The sequence below is a fragment of the Ascaphus truei genome, chromosome 2 (assembly GCF_040206685.1).
Source record: "Ascaphus truei isolate aAscTru1 chromosome 2, aAscTru1.hap1, whole genome shotgun sequence".
In the NCBI taxonomy this organism is placed as follows: domain Eukaryota; kingdom Metazoa; phylum Chordata; class Amphibia; order Anura; family Ascaphidae; genus Ascaphus; species Ascaphus truei.
The window spans coordinates 232,882,611-232,900,174 of record NC_134484.1 but is presented as its reverse complement, the minus strand read 5'-3'; the positions used below and the strand labels follow the sequence as shown (position 1 = coordinate 232,900,174).

General features: G+C 42.1%; 1 protein-coding gene across 1 annotated transcript in view; it reads left to right on the top strand.

Moving 5' to 3' along the window:
- The window catches only part of MOCOS (molybdenum cofactor sulfurase), a 510,054-nt gene that overhangs the window by 246,546 nt on the left and 245,944 nt on the right, over window positions 1-17,564 (top strand). The window contains exon 5 of the mRNA XM_075585954.1: window positions 4,385-4,461. Coding sequence (XP_075442069.1) covers window positions 4,385-4,461 — 77 coding nt within the window. The remainder of the gene's footprint in view (window positions 1-4,384; window positions 4,462-17,564) is intronic.

Below are 17,564 nucleotides of genomic sequence, written 5' to 3'. Positions count from 1 at the left end.
ACTTAATACAGTAATAATAACAGTAACATTTGATTGCTAGAGCTGACACTCTAAAACTGGGATCTGCGAGCTGGGGGTCTAAAATCTGCATTAGCATACAAGCCTTCTAGACCCAGCTCTAATACCTTTCTGGCAGGCAATGCAGGTTAACCATGTTTGCCCCCAAATATTGCCCTTTTCCCTCATGTTCCAGAAGTCTCTGCCTGCAGCTATTTCTCATAAGGGGCCACCCATACAAGGCAACCCACTTATAAGCTTGCACAGGCAGCTACGGGACAATTAGTCAAAGGGAATACAGCACAGAATGCATTAACTGGCCCACTGGACTTACATAGTTAACCACACACACACACACGGTTCATAGCTTATAACCCTATGGGGGACAGTATAAGGGGAACAGAGTTACCGAAAATACATGGTTTTTCCTTTCTGGACCCAAGAGCTAACCCTCTTGGCCCATTATCCGCAGTCTCTAGAGGCTACTAGCCGGGCTTCACCTTTATTAATGAAGGCCAGCTACCTCCGACCGTCCATACCAGAATATATGCAGTATACTCTCCATATCACCACAATTACACCAGGAAAATGGGGAGACACGTGGGCGAAAAGAATGAAATCTGGTTGGAGTCATGTACCATCTGTATATTAATTTGTACATTTTCTTTTTGATCACGACACATGAGTTTTTGGAGGCAGCCTCACGTATATCTTTCCAGATATCCAAGCCTAAATTAGCGTTCAGATCTTTCTCCCAAGAGGTCATATATTTGTTGAGTGCTTGGTTAATTTTCAGGGAATTTTTAATGGTAACAGAGGCAGCAAGCTGCAGCCATCCTGGTAGAGGGAGAAAAACAAGTCTTTGGTTTAGTTACATTTCTCAACTAAATATGTACTCTCTGGGCATAAGAGCACTGTAAGTTTACATTAGGATAACCTGATTCAAAGACCCCATCAAAATACTGTAGGTGGTCAATAGAAGAAATTGCTGCTCTAATGAAGGGACTTGATTTGTCGTGATGTCCTGCATCCAAAGTATGAGGAAGTCATGAGTATGAAGAAAGTAATGTGCTAAATTGTTTGATAAAATTTACCAAAAAATCTACCGTTATCAAGTCCTTTGTCGTTGTTTTCGGCCCAACAAATTGCACCCAAAGTGACATTAAATTAGTAGTGCCATATAAAGAGAAGGCTTACATATATATAGGAAAGCTGGACCCACCAATTGATTCCATTTATCCATTACCTACAGGCTTGTGCCTGAAAGGATAAAACTTTTCATTACTGTATTTAGAATTCAACATCTTTGAATTGCATTGTACTGATATCACAGTTGCTACTGTATATGGGGTCAAAAATAAAGTACACATCTCTGCCAAAAAGCTACCACATACTGTAGTATAAAATTCTTTCCAGTTCCAGTATTCTCCCCAACTGGCTATTAGAGATATGCAAACTTGTTGAAGTTTGGTTCACAGACATTGGTGCAAACTTTTATCAATCTCTGCAAACCAGAAAAAGGTTTGTCTGCATGTTTTTTACGTACAAATCTACACGAAAAATGGAAATCCACCTTAAACCTCCATTTCACTTATTTTCACATCAAAAGGTGATATTTTGTTTGCTTTTTTTTTTTTGGCTTTGACAGTTCCTGCAAAAACTAAAGTTTGCACAAGCTTAATTTTTTTTCTTTTTAAAGGAGCAGCAGGTATTTTTACCCATAGACATGTCTGCGTAGATTCACACGTGAAGATATGATGAAGTGCAGTGAACTCAAACCTCATGCAGTTGACTATATAGAATGATATACATAACTTTAGATGAGTTTATTGACCATTCATCATAAACATAAAACTATTAAAAATACAAGTACAAGTTTATTGGTTGGTAACATCACATCTAACATCTGCTGCTCTGGGTACATGACTTCATCTCCTCGTGTCACAACCTTTCTGCAGCTTTACAAGTTGTTGCTGATACTTCAAGCTTAAAGTAATTAATTTGGCCTGTAGTCCAATTTTTGCAGACATGGTTACAATTATTTATTTATTTATAAAATATTTTACCAGGAAGTAATACATTGAGAGTTACCTCTCGTTTTCAAGTATGTCCTGGGCACAGAGTTAAGACAAATAATACATGGTTACAAATACAGTTACATAAATGAGCAGGGTATACATTATATACAAGACATTGCATGCACAGTTAAAGAAAATATATATTATGGGCTTATGAAACAGTTACATACCGGGTTAAAATGTGAGACAGCCTTAGATTTTAAAGAACTTCAACTGGTGGTGGATGTGAGAGTCTCCGGTAGGTTGTTCCAGTTTTGGGGTGCATGGTAAGAGAAGGAGGAATGGCCGGATACTTTGTTGAGCCTTGGGACCATGAACAGTCTTTTGGAGTCTGATCTCAGGTGATAAGTGCTGCATGTGGTAGGGGTGAGGAGCTTGTTCAGATAGCTGGGTAGCTTGCCCATAAAGAATGTAAAGGCAAGACAGGAAAGGTGAACTTTGCGCCTAAACTCGAGTGATGACCAATCTAGTTCTTTGAGCATTTCGCAGTGATGTGTGTTGTAGTTGCATTGGAGAACAAAACGACAAATTGAATTGTAGAGGGTGTCAAGTTTGCTAAGGTGGGTTTGAGGTGCCGAGCCATATACTATGTCTCCATAGTCAATAATTGGAATTAGCATCTGCGGTGCGATACGCTTTCTGACCAGGAGACTTAGGGAGGATTTGTTCCTGTAAAGTACCCCTAGTTTGGCATACAGTAGGTCTTGGTTGTCAGGGTATCAATGTGCATCCCGAATGTTAAGTGGGAGTCAAACCATAAGCCCAGGTATTTAAAACTAGTGACAGGGGTTAGGGTGGTGTTAGCGTTGGTTCTAATCTGGAGCTCAGTCGCTGGAAGCTTTAAAAATTTAGTCTTGGTCCCAAATACCATTGTTACAGTCTTGTCAGTGTTTAAAAACAGTTTGTTTTGGGAAATCCAGTTTTCGAGTCTCAAAAAGTCAGACTGAAGTATGTGTTGAAGGTCAGAGAGGCTATGGCTGTGTGCATATAGGATTGTGTCATCTACATACATGTGTATTGAGGCTTCCTTACAAGCTGTGGGAAGATAATTAATGAACACTGAGAAGAGTAGGGGCCCCAGTACAGAGCCTTGCGGGACACCACAGGTGATATCCAGGGGGTTGGAGTTAGAGCCTGAGATGGACACATGTTGGGATCTTCCTGATAGGTAGGACTGAAACCAGTTTAAAGCATGTTTCCCTATTCCAGAGCTCTTGAGTTTGTTTAGCAGGATAGCATGATCAACTGTATCAAAAGCCTTCGCAAAATCTTGGAACACTGCACCAGTGAGTTGACCCCATTCCATTCCACACTGGATTTCATTGCAAACTTTTAGCAGGGTAGTTACGGTGGAGTGTTTGGGCTGAAAGTCAGATTGGAATTGGCTAGGGAAATTTGTCTTGGTATAGTAATCGCTTAATTGGGAGTGGACACATTTTTCCATGACTTTGGATAGAATTGGGAGAAGTGAGATTGGCCTGTAGTTTGAGACAGTGTTTTTGTCCCCACTTTTGAAGATTGGGAAACTCTGGCAGAATTCCAGGTCTTAGGGATATGGCCTGCAGACAGGATAGAGTTGACTATGGAAGCAATTGATTTGGCAATGACTGGGGCACCAAGTCGTAGGAACCTAGATTGTTGTAAGTTGGGTCCGCATTGGCTGCTTAGTTTTAGTTTGAGGAGAGCTTGTGTAATCTCGTCTTCAGATACTGGGCCAAATTGAAAGTTGTGGGCAGTGTTGGGAGGGGGTGGGGCTATGTGGGTACTCCCAGGATGAGATTCAGGTTTGTGGTTTGGGCTGCGTTTCGCTAATAAGTTAGTGGCACACCCCACAAAGTAATCATTGAATGCATTTGCAATGTCAGTGGGGATTGTCAGAGTAATATCCCCCTTAGTGATATTACTTGGTTGTTGATGGTAACGATAACAGTACTAGAAAATAAAATCACTAGTCTATTTTTTGAAACGTTCAAATTTCGCAAAGGATTTACAATACAAATAAGCCACACGTTTGTTGAGTCTAATGTGAGAAGTATTTTAATCTCCATGATGTTTTGCCTCCCTATTACCATTTGTGAAATTAAGCTAAACATTTTGAAAACCTGTATGAGTAACACAATATTTGTTTCAATCTATAAAGCTATTCTTTCTGTTTAAAATTGCCTATACTGTACACAATATTTTATCTTACAGTAGCTGTTCAAGTTTTCCTTCTGTAAACACCATACAGTAAGCAATTCCAATTTTCTCACCAGAGATTTTCTTTTCATATAAAAGCTTTGATTTATGGGGATGCATTTCTCTTTTAGGTTTGAAGATGGCACTGTTTCATTTTTGGACATAATAGCACTAAAACATGGATTTGATGTTTTGGAGATGCTCACAGGTAAGTCAAACATTTTGATTCTTTAATTAGCTACAAAGCAAAACATAATGCATGAATTCTCCCACCAGGCTAGGTTTACAAGATTTCTCCATTTATCACACACTTAATCAAGCCTTAAATATCACTGACACCATGCTTCGATATAGTATGTAAACTATACAAATTACTAGTAATCCTGCAACTACATATGGTACTGAAGTACTAATTGTCGGAGATGCAAATTTGCTTATTAATAATTATTAATGTTAATTTCCTGGATGCAGAAAGTGAATCTCTGTGCTTCTCCCATTGGGCTAACCATAAATGGGGAAATAAATATACATTGTGAAACCTAAGTCTGTAAGACAAAAGAGACTTTTGGTTACATCCTTTGATCAAATAATGACAAGCCTGCTAACCAACATCAAGGTAAGTCTTAGTAGCAGGTCCCTATGCTAAATGCATACAAATGTTCTGTGAAATATACCCTGCAGGGGTTAATAAACGAAGCATAAGCTTATGTAACTTAGTGCAGTTAAAAACTGGTATATACCAGTAAAGATACTTATATGTAGGCAAGTAAAGTGGAAAGTGAATGTACAGGGATTTTACTGGGAGATTATATACCTTGAAGGGAGGGACTTTAAACCTTCCACAAGCTGCTCAATAAGCAATTACAGGTGGATTGGCTAAATACATTGATCGCACCCTAATAGTGGTGCCCACTGGAAGCGTGCTGCTAGGGATTTGATTCGGCCCAACAGAAATGTCAAACAAATATATATATTCACCGCGCTTCTCCGTGTAGGGAGCATCCTGCTTGTTAGCAGGCTTGTCATTATTTGATCAGAGTATGCAACTAAAAGTCTCCTTTGTCTTACAGACTTAGGTTTCACTATGTATATTTATTTTCCCATTTATTGTTAGCCCAATGAGAGAAGTGGAAGGATTCACTTTCTGTTTCTTCACATATGTATGGCCAATCTTTTCACCAGCAGCATGCTCCCTACACGAGAAGCGCTGTGAATATATATATTTGTTTTACAATGTCTTGGATGCTGAGATTTCTGTGGAGGGCGCAGTGGTAGCAGAGGCCCTGCGCTCTTCTCCAACACATTTAAATTAGATGCTGGGGGACTGCGCGAGGCTTCTGCAACTGAACTTACCGAGATTCAGGCGACTTCGGGCTACGGGGTCATGTGATGCCACACTAAGGTAGGGGGGGTGAGAGCACTATGGGAGAGCAGGCAGGGAGGCGTAGCAAGGTACAAAGGTTTGTGCACCCCTGCACTAGGGACTAATAGAGCTTGTCCACTGCATTAGTAGTACTGGTTTGTCAACAAAATACCAAAATAGGATTTCCAGAATTGTTGAATTTTATTTCTGTACTAAAAGTACAGAGATCCGAGCAGAACGACAAGACTGGAGCTAGTTATTTCTAACTAAGTCACTCGCATGCAAATTATGTATACATTGTAACCATGCAAGGGATCATTATCAATGGAATGTTACTTTGGTGTCAGCTCTTTAACTGGTGAGGACAGATTTTTAGCAACAGATTTAAACAGCACAGTAACATACAGTAGAGGCAGCGATTATTCTAACAAAAACCAGTGGCAATTCCCCAAAAGACCCAGGTACACCCAGGTACATTCTGAATACATTTCCTTAAACTAGCCCCAGCATTTTTGCATTGATTAATGGCCTATCAGATTAACAGCGGGGGTCCCTGGCAGTCCCATTCAAACTGAATTGGACTGCCAGGGATCCCTGCTGTGTTAATCCTATGGGTCGTTAGTCAATGCAGAAATGCCTTAAACGTGCCTCAAACTAGCCCAGAACATACCCAGCACATACCCTGAATGTAACCCGGCTAGTTTAAGGCAAATGTTAGAATAAGCGTTGCCTCTACTGTATGCTTGCCTGGGCTAAATATTAGTGATGTAACAAGTATCCAGTAATTTCCCGGGACCCGACTTACCCGGCACATTTTCCGATACCTGGAAATTACACTGACCCGGCACCACGGGGCTGGAACCGGCACTGGGTAATTTCCGTTCTGCTCGGTTCCTTTGGTCCTCCTCTTGGAGAACGGCAGGAGTAGAGCAGCAGAAAACCTACCTGCAGCCGGAGGCAGAGGGTGAGGAAGACCGCTGAGGAGGGTGAGGAGGACCACGGTGACATTATGGGAGCAGCAGGAGACATCCTGGTGGCGGTGGCAACAGCAGAGAACTTCTTTGTTGGGCCGGTGGGAGCAGCAGAACACAACACAGCTGATGCCGGTGGGAGCCGGGGAACATGTGACCGGAGCAGGAGCATTATTATTGGACTGCGAGGGAGGAGCTGGCTGTCCAAAGGTAACGCTCTTGCTCCTGTCACATGTTCCCCGGCTCCTACCGGGATCAGCTGTGATGTGTTCCGCTGCTCCCACCGCCACAACAAGGACATCCTCTGCTGCAACTGTCACCACCAGGATGTCTGCCACTGCTCCCACGATGTCTCCGTGGTCCTCCTCACCCTCCGCAGCGATAATCCTAACTCTCCGCCGCAGGCTGAAGGTAATTCAATGCTACCCAGCCAGGTACCCGTTACGCAGCGGGGTACCCGGTACCCGGTTTCCTTAAATTTAGAGGACTTCGTAGAACACTACTAAATGTATATGGAAAAAGTAGGGTAAGGAAGGCACTCGAGAACCAAGAAATGGGGAGACAACCAGTGGCTCATGATTTGAGGATCTGTGTATCTACAAAGAGTCCTCACTTACCGACGTCCCGGTTTCCAACAGATGCCTTATCCAATGCCGCATAATACAGTCCACTGGACGCATTATCCGACGTCGGACTCGCTTATCCGACGGTCACCGGCGCAGATTAACATAGAACCCACAATCCGACGGTCCGTTAACCGACGGCGGTTAGTGGGACGCATTCCGTCGGAAAAGCGAGAACCGCCTGTTTATGCGGACTGGAGGCATAGAAATGTAAGTGAATGTGGAAAATCAATTGTAATTTATTTACAGAATGAACACACACGATTATTTGCAAAAAACATTGCCATTCTATCTTTCCTACTGTATGTGACAATCCTTCAAAGACTTCCATGAACTTTGAGAAAAACATCTTGACTATATCGGTACCACTACTTTCATTTACCAAAAAAAAGCTTTAATGGCACCTAAGTACATACACCTTCAGTTTATTGGTCATCCCATCATGGATTTTAATTGTGTTGCACTATTTTTATGTTATTTCTTCTTTATTTTCATAAGAATTTTCTTCAAAATCTGCATTTTTAGACCGTGTGGAAGCTCAATCTGGAGCTGCACCTCATTTTATAGGAGTTGTGTTTATCTAAAATGTATATATTATTTAATTCTACTTTATATTTTTACTATACTACAAATAAGTTGCTCTGAAACTCTTTGTGTTCATACAGTATTTAAGATCGACCATAATTCTGCAGCTCTCCCTGCGGCAAAACTAGTACACAACTGATAAAATTCAATTTCTTTCAATCAACCTTGACAATTAGTAGATCTACTGTCTTTTGATCATCCGCTCAGCCAAAATTGCTTTGTAAAGGAAATTTATATACAGTACATATATATGGTGCAGAGGGTATATACAGTAGCGGCATCCTTTATTCTTACCAATGCCGGCAGCATGCCGGGATCTACTCCGGCTGGCGCCAGTCTAGACCGCGCGCCGCCGCGTTTCCTCCACGCACCCCCCCTCCACTTCGCTCGCATTTTACCCCCCTTCCCGACCCCGAACCCAGCTCCTGCTCTGCCCCTCTGCTTCCCCGCACCCCTGCTTACCTCACTTTAAACTCCAGGGGTGTCGGGGAAGCCCGGGGAAGCCGGGGAAGCCGGGCGCGCACGTGACTGTGACGTCACAGTGCGCCGCAACAAGCCGCGTCACCACGCTTCCCGCACGCATCCTGCCGTGCGGGAAGTGTAAGAATAAATAATGTCGCTACTGTAATACATGAACCAACAACAATTAGATAAAGTCGTGAAGACGAAACGCGTCAGAGAATTGTTCTGTATGTCATTTTAATTAGGGCTTATATGCCACATTAAAGTTTTTCTTTTGCACGCTGCCGCCAGCCTGATACTTTTTTCTGCAGTGCTCATAGTCCTTTCACTTACCTTGTTAACAATTAGTGTAAGACAGAAATCTACACAAGAATCGTCTTGTAGGGCTGACACGATAGTCACAAGAATATGAATAATCCCTTTTCCTTAAAGTAGTGGGAATATTCATATTCTTGTGACTATCGTGTCAGCAATACATTTGGTTTACTTTGTCCTTGAGTGCAATATTGTCCTTGGGGACAACTCACTGGTGCAATATTCCTAGATTTTGCAAAGGCTTTTGACACAGAGTGTATCCTGCTTCACAAACTCCAGAGCTCTGGAATAGGGAAACATGCTTTAAACTGGTTTCAGTCCTACCTATCAGGAAGATCCCAACATGTGTCCATCTCAGGCTCTAACTCCAACCCCCTGGATATCACCTGTGGTGTCCGGCAAGGCTCTGTTCTGGGGCCCCTACTCTTCTCAGTGTTCATTAATGATCTACCCACAACTTGTAAGGAAGCCTCAATACACATGTATGCAGATGACACAATCCTATATGCACACAGTCATAGCCTCTCTGACCTTCAACACATACTTCAGTCTGACGTTTTGATACTCGAAAACTGGATTTCCCAAAACAAACTGTTTTTAAACACTGACAAGACTGTAACAATGGTATTTGGGACCAAGACAAAATTTGTAAAGCTTCCAGTGACTGAGCTCCTGATTAGAACCAACGCTAACACCACCCTAACACCTGTCACTAGTTTTAAATACCTGGGCTTATGGTTTGACTCCCACTTAACATTCGGGATGCACATTGATCCCTGACAACCAAGACCTATGCCAAACTAGGGGTACTTTACAGGAACAAATCCTCCCTAAGTCTCCTGGTCAGAAAGCGTATCGCACAGCAGATGCTAATGCCAATTATAGACTATGGAGACATAGTATATGGCTCGGCTCCTCAAACCCACCTTAGCAAACTTGACACCCTCTACAATTCAATTTGTCGTTTTGTTCTCCAATGCAACTACAACACACATCACTGCGAAATGCTCAAAGAACTAGGTTGGTCAACACTCGAGTGTAGGCGCAAAGTTCACCTTTCCTGTCTTGCCTTTAAATTCTTCATGGGCAAGCTACTCAGCTACCTGAACAAGCTCCTCACCACTACCACCTGCAGCACTTATCACCTGAGATCAGACTCCAAAAGACTATTCATGGTCCCAAGGCTCAACAAAGTATCCGGACGTTCCTCCTTCTCCTTCCGTGCACCCCAAAACTGGAACAACCTACCAGAGACTCTCACATCCACCACCAGTTTAAGTTCTTTCAAATCTAAGGCTGTCTCACATTTTAACCTGGTCTGTAACTGTTTCATACGCTCATAATATATATTTTCTTTAACTGTGCACGCAATGTCTTGTATATAATGTATACCTGTTAATTTATGTAACTGTACTTGTAACCATGTACTATTTGTTTTACTCTGTGCCCAGGACATACTTGAAAATGAGAGGTAACTCTCAATGTATTACTTCCTGGTAAAATATTTTATAAATAAATAAATAAATATAAGGGGTTCTTGTGTAGGATTTCCTTCTTACACTAAATGTTGTTGGTCCAATTAGTAGATCTACTAATTCTGACCTGTCAACAATAATTTTATGCAAATATTCCTGATAAGCAGATAATCTCATTCATTTATGCCTTGATGATCCCATAGACATAACGAAGTCTCATTCTCTAGCAGAATCAGAACTTTTTACATTCAAATATACTTGTTTGGTTTAGAATCGGAACCATTCACTTAAGAGGAGTCAAACTGCCAATTCTCCTCTTTAAATCTCTGTTCTTTCTGATTTCTGTTCAGGATTTAGATAATGTACAGCAATACTTTTCCAAACACTGGCGCTTGCTGTCTGGAGATAATCTCTGCTTTGGTATACAGTAGTTTGTTACAAAAAGTTTTCTTTAAGGACCAAAAATTGGTCAGTACTCATTCCGGATAATAGAACCAGGGGTGATTGTGCTTTCATGTTCAGTGACAGGTGTTCACTTCCCTGTATCAATACCATTATCTTACTCGGCTATTTCCCATGTTCTGGAATTCTGGAGGTGCTGTTTGCTGCTGCATTGGATTTTCCAGGTTTATGCTTGATTGCAACATAAAAGAGTGCAAGTGAGGAGGTCCGTCTATGTACAGTGTTGATTAATCTTTTCTTGGCTAAAGGATGGTTACCCACGTAAACAGCAAAAATATTACCATAGAGGTAGTCAAACATTTGACCGAAACTTCCAAGCTGAGTGCAAGGTATTACATTGGGTGTCTCATTTCTGCTTTTCTTTTTTTTTTTTTATTACTTGAATTGTTATTGAATAGTTTTCAAAGATTATGGGGAAAGGGTACATAAAAGAAAAAAAGGGGGGAGGGGGTTGCATAGATACAGATAGTTGGTAATATCACATTTGGGGGAAGGTTAAGGGAAGGGGGGAAGGGGACAGCATTTTTACACATATAGCATAGTGAATAGCATTTTTAATACAACATAAATCACAACATTCAGAATATTTTAATCTAGATATGGGGATATACCGGCCTTGCGAAGCCAAGGGTCCCAAACCTCGCGAATTGAATGGTGGAGTCATTCAGATATGCTGAAAGTTTTTCCATATAAACTATATGCCATATTTTATTGTTTTTTTGGCTCAAAGATGGGGTTGTTTCCAGTTCTTGGCAATTGTGCATCTAGTAGCATTCAAAATTTGGGAGATAACTTTGGCTTCCTTTTTATTTTGGTTGGTCGCTGGTTTTCCTTGTTGTACTGTATATAAAGGGGGTCATGTGGAACAGTGATCCCCATGACCCTTTCTATAAGGGCAAATACTTCTCTCCATGTTGTCTAGATTTTAGGGCATGCCCAAAATATATGCAATATATTCCCCATTTCACCACAGCCTCTCCAACACAGTGGGGAAACACGTGGGAGAAAAGAGTGTAGCCTAGTAGGGGTCATGTACCACCTAAATATTAGTTTGTAAATGTTCTCCTTGATCACAACACATGATGAATTCTTGGAGGCGGCCTCCCATATGTCTTTCCATGTATCGAGATCCAAATCTGTATTTAAATCTCTCTCCCAAGCGATCATATGTTTGTCAGGAATCTGTTTACTTTTACTGGGAGTTAAATTTTTGTAAATCGTAGAGATAATACCTTTTGTGAGAGACTGGGGCAGCACAACTTTTCATATAAAGTTAGATTGTGAGATTTATATGGTTTATAGATAGATTGGATATAGTGCCTGACCTGGAGGAACCATTAAAACTCAGAGGAGGGAATATTGTGGCTTGTTTGTAATAACCTAAATGAAGGGACCTTCCTATTAATAAGAATATCATTGACTCTCTTGAAAGGCCTTTTTGGATCCATGGGTTGGATTGTTGGTTTCTTGTATAAAAGGGCAGGGAGGGGTCTGTGAACAGAGGTTGCATAAGAGAAGGAAGGTGGTTAGTTGGCACCTGGATTTAAGAGCGTCCCACAGGTTACAGGCAAAATATATCACCAGGGTTTTATTGATCTCGGCTGGTCTAGATTTTCTGTTGAGCCAGAGGAGGTTCTTAATTTCAGATGGGGAGCATATCAGATTTTCTAATTCAACCCATCTTTTGTCCGTCTAATTTGTTCCAACTAATCAGTTGCCCCAATTGAGCCGCTCTATAGTACTTTTGTAAATTCGGGAGGGCTAGGCCTCCTTCTAATTTAGATTTATAAAGGATTTCTTTGCGAGCTCTGGGGCGCCTATTTTGCCATACAAATTTGAGAATTTTCTTTTGTATATTGTTTAGATCTTTCTGGCAAACTTTAACTGTGAGCGTTTGGAAAAGGTAGAGGAGTCTTGGTAAAATATTCATTTTAATCGTTGCTATCCTCCCAAACCAGGATATTGTATATGGACTCCATGTGGCTAGATCTTTTATTATTTGGTCAAAGAAGGGTTTGAAATTTGTACTGTATAGTGTAGAGTAGTCTTTAGTTATTTGGACACCTAAATATTTAATATGGTTCGGGTTCCATTTAAAATTGAAATTACGTAAGTTGGAGTAGTTTTACCATTTCCTTGGAAACGTTTTAGCTAAGGGCCAAAGATTTAGTATGGTTATTTTTGTATCCTGAGAGAGAGCCAAATTCCGAAAGAACTTGAAAAAGATTAGGGAGTGAGATAAGAGGATTTGAAAGCAACAATAATATATCGTCTGCGAAGAGAGCTACCTTGAACTCTGCTTTGAGAACAGGAATACCGGAAATATTGAGATTCGATCTTATCTGGCAGGCTAGTGCTTCTATGGCTAGGGCAAGTAGCAGGGGGGAAAACGGACATCCCTGTCTAGTTCTGTTTAGTATTGGGAAAGGGTCAGACAAACAACTGTTGGTCCTCACTATAGCTGTTGGGCCAGGTAAAGTGTAGTTATACTGTTAAGAATTTTTCGGGTAAATCCCATCTGTGAGAACGTGGCCGTCATAAACTGCCAATCCAGTCTATTGAACGCTTTTTCTGCGTCTAGTGAGAGTATAAGGGATGGGCATGTTTTTTGTTTAGCCACATGTATTAAATTTACCATCCTCCTTGTGTTGTCAATGGCTTTTCTGCCCAAGACAAAGCTCACTTGGTCTGGATGGACTAGTCTAGGGAGAATAATGTTCAATCTGGTGGCCAAAATTTTCGCATATATTTTTAGATCTGTATTTAATAAAGAGATAGGTCTGTAACTGGGATTACTATTATAGTTGCTTGCAGCTTATCTCTTGGTGGGGAAAGGCCTAAGAGTATCTCGTTGAATATCTTGGTTAGATATAGGAGAAGTGTTGTGGAGATTTTTTTTATAATAAAGATTAGAAAATCCATCCGGACCGGGGGCCTTCCCAATTTTCAAGGATTTGATCGCCTCCAAAATCTCGAGTGGCTCTATCCTTTTTTCAAGATTTATTATGTCGTTTGGCTCAAGTGTGGGAAGACGGCATTCACTTTAAAAGTTCAGATTTTTTTTTGCCTTTTTCTTTTTGGCCGAGTCTCCCTCTGGACCAGGTAAGTTATAGAGAGAAGCGTAATACTCTTTAAAGGTTTCGCTTATAGTTTTGGGGTTGTGGGTTATAAGACCATTTTTGGTGTACAGTATATACTATGGATTTTAGCTTGTACAGTACTTGTTTTTGTTTTAGCTTGCGTGCCAGCATTCTTTTTGCCAGCATTAATTCAGGCCCCATACTTTTAAATAAATAACACCCCAGAAATCTCCTCTATCCTTTGAGGGACGCATAAATCAGTGATTAGAGGCAAATTGATTGCACTGGCTTCCCAGAAAAAAGAAAAAAAGGAAAAACAAAAATTGAAACACTAACCCAAAAATTAACGGAATTAGAAACTATTCACAAAACAAACCCCTCCCGGAAAAATTATAGACAAATAATTTCAGTATGATGCCAATTAAACCTTCTGCTGGTAACAAACGCAGAGAGAGCTATCCGCTGCACCCAACAAAGATACTACGAAAAAAGTAACAAAGCAGATAGATTTTTGCTTTTTAAATTATTCTGCAGAGATCATTTTATAAAGGGGACAATCTCATGGAATATCATGCTCTTAGGTCTCGTAGGAAGGAGACACTGTCTCATCTCAGGTTCATTTCTACCATGCATACATTCTTGTCAATGTATAGTCTTAATCTGGGGATGAAATCCTGGGTTAAAAATCAGCCTTTATTAATGATAGGAACTAAACAGATTGCAAGTGAGCACTACCTTAAGTGAATTTTGAAATGCTTCAAAGAACCCACTAAAGTCTTTGGGGACTACAGTTGGCAAATGTAATTTTTTTTAACACTCCCTCACACAGTAATTAAAATGAAATAATAATAAAAAAAACTAGACTTCCTAAATTAAAGGTTTTCTTCCTTCTTATAAGGCTCAATAGGACCCAATGCTAAAAGCTCACAACTGATGCCCCGTAAAACTTCTACAGTATTGTAACAATGCACGGAACACGCCCCCTGCGGCGTGTTCCTTCCGTACCGGTTTACTTCTGATCGCCGCTCCCTAGCTGCGAGTCAAGATCCTGTGTTTTTAAGGATTCTGGAGCAAACAACGCCATCTTGCTTCCTGACAAATCCTGCCCTCTTCCTCCTGATAGGAAGTAAGCCTCTCTTTGACTTTCTTTTTGCTATTAGTCATTTGCTGCCTGCCCTGGGGCCTGCTAGTACTATCTTCACATGCTGTTCCTGCCTGGACCTCCTTGGGACCTTCACTTCTCCTTTGGATTCCGGAAGACTGGGACAGTCACTCATATACTACTGAGGTTAGTTTACCATTGGGTAGTGTAGGTACCTGCTTAGTAGGGTTCACCTTAACGTGGTAGCAGGCTTATAATTCCTTGGCCAATGGATTAGACTAAGAACCCTTATGTTATATTTAGTTTCGCTGCACATTGCTGTTTCTAGCACTATGCCTTTAAGGAGGCTGGATGTCCTCCAAGAAGCAATTCCCTTGTGACTGTTACCTTGTGCTCTGGACTCTACCTCCCCTGCTTCTCACTTGTGGCTTCCCACAACCCCCGCGTTGGTGCCTGAGAACGCGCGCACTCCCACTCTGCTATCAGAGCATGCGCGCACATGCAGCTGGATCAGTCGTGTCTCTGAGCCTGGCACCGCACCTCCAGACGCGTCGCCCATTATCCCGCGCTGTGCAGTCACGTGACTACGTGCCCCGATCCCCAGCTGCGTGGCAACTCCCTCCCTTCGTGTCCCCTGCGGCTTCCCCGCCTCGTTAACAGGCCCTTCCCTTTCCCTCGCTTGTGTGTAGCAGCACAAGCGTTACAAGTATAAACTAAAACATTGACTAATACTCTGGGAAAGGTCTATTTAATATAACTACTTTATGTAAAGCTCAGCAAGAACATTACTGCCTGATTCCTCCATTCCTCAGTTCATTTCAGCCATTCCACCCAAACCCGAAATAAAACACCCAATGTGGTGGGAAGGTGGCAATGAATGTTCAATAAGATGTATAGGGATACTTTTGCTGGTAGGTACACCACTCCCTTCACTCTCACCCTGTCTGACATCTCTCTCACTCACTAAACCCTCTCTCTCCCAGTCTCTCGCCTCTCTCTAACTCCCTCCACTCTCTATTTTAACCCCACTCTCTCTTTCTCTCTCTCTCTCTCACACACTCAATCACCCCTTTCTTTCTCTCCATCTCTCACTTCCCACTTTATCATTTTACCTGAAGAGTGTTGCATTGGAGGGGAGCTGCGGCCCTGTGGACAGATGCAAAAGTTGGGCCTGATGGCGCCGGCGGGTGCACCTGAAGGAGTTTGACGAAAGAGGGCAACACAGCTGAGGCTGCGGTACATGGAAGCCTCAGCAACCCAAGACGGAGGTTTGGTCCGACCTTTGGGTGGACCTCCAGCATTGGGCAGCCAGGCCCCCCATTGCCATTTTCGCTGCTCTCCCCCTTTGTCAGAAGCCCTGGCCACTGCAGCTCCATGTTTGTAGAAAGGCTTCATGTGACTGCTTTCCCTGCACGTATCTAAATACTAAATCTTTGTAATGGTAGGAGCTAAATAGAGTGTATGAGAGAGCTGCAGTAAGTGAATTTTTAAATGCTCCAAAAAAAAACACTAAAGTCTTTGGGGACCACAGTTAGAGAACCACTGACTTGTAGTACTATGAATGCTATAAATATATATTTGTTGTACACAATTACTAGTTAGGAAAAGTTTTTTTTAATTTTTTTTATAGAAACAAACAGTAAAATGTAGACCAAGAATCCTTAAAAACCTATAAAATCAGCTTTAATATAATTGCACTCTGCCATGAGAAATCACCAACATTATGGATGCATCACAGATTTTTATGTTCTTTCTATCAGCCCCTATAAAGATGTGTGTTGCTATAGCAGAAATATTAATTCCCCATTCTGGCAGGTTGTTACCGTGCTTTATTTGCTCAATTAATTAAACTGTTCCCACCCCCCCCCCCCTCCCAATATCAATGTCATACGCTTCTAGCATAGTAGATTACCTTTTACAAAAATACGAATACATGTGATTAATGAAAATTACCCGGTACCCAGCCATAATTAAAGTGCTCTGAAATTACCCGGCCCTGGGCGCTGGGACCCGGTGCCAATTAATTTCTGTTCTGCTCTACTCCCTTGGTCCTCCTCTTGAGAACGGCAGGAGCAGAGCAACAGAAGAGACTTACTTGCAGCTGGCGCGGACAGTGAGGAAGACATCCTTCAACCGGTGTTGGTGGAAGAAGAGGACGATATTGTTCAGCCGGTTGTAGCAGAGGACGACATCCTTCACAGCCGGTGGTGGTGGGAGCAGGGGAACATTTGAGCATTACTATTGGCCCTGGCAAGCACGCCGAACCTGGCAGCTCCCATCTATGACACGTGGTTCCTGATTCAGACTGATGCCTCTAACTTGGGTATCGGTGCAGTGCTGAGTGCCGATGGGGTTGAACACCCAATCGTGTACCTGACCCACAAGTTACTTGATCAAGAGGCTGCTTATGCTATGATCAGGAAGGAGTGCTTGGCCATAGTATGGGCCCTCCAAAAACTCCAACCATATGTGTATGCCACCCTTTTACGGTCATTACGGACCATAATCTCCTGAGCGTGTTGCAGTGGGTATCTGGGGCTACTGACATCCCCTGATAAAGTTGCCAATATCGTTGCGACGAAACGCATAGGGCTTTGCATTTGGACTGTTTACCAAGGAGTCTGTGTATACTAGCATACGAAGAGTAGCTGTGGAACCAGGAGAGGTACAGCAATTGTGGCGGGGAACTACTGTGTGGACGCACATCTCTGGAGTGTACTCGGATGCAGAAGCAGATACAAGTCACATGCCTCCTACCACGAGATTCCAACTATATACCGGCGGATCATCTAGATCAGGAGTGAGCAAACTTTTTAGGCCGAGCCCCCCTTTTAATCCATGAAATTTCTCGGGCCCCCCCCTGTCTGATCAAA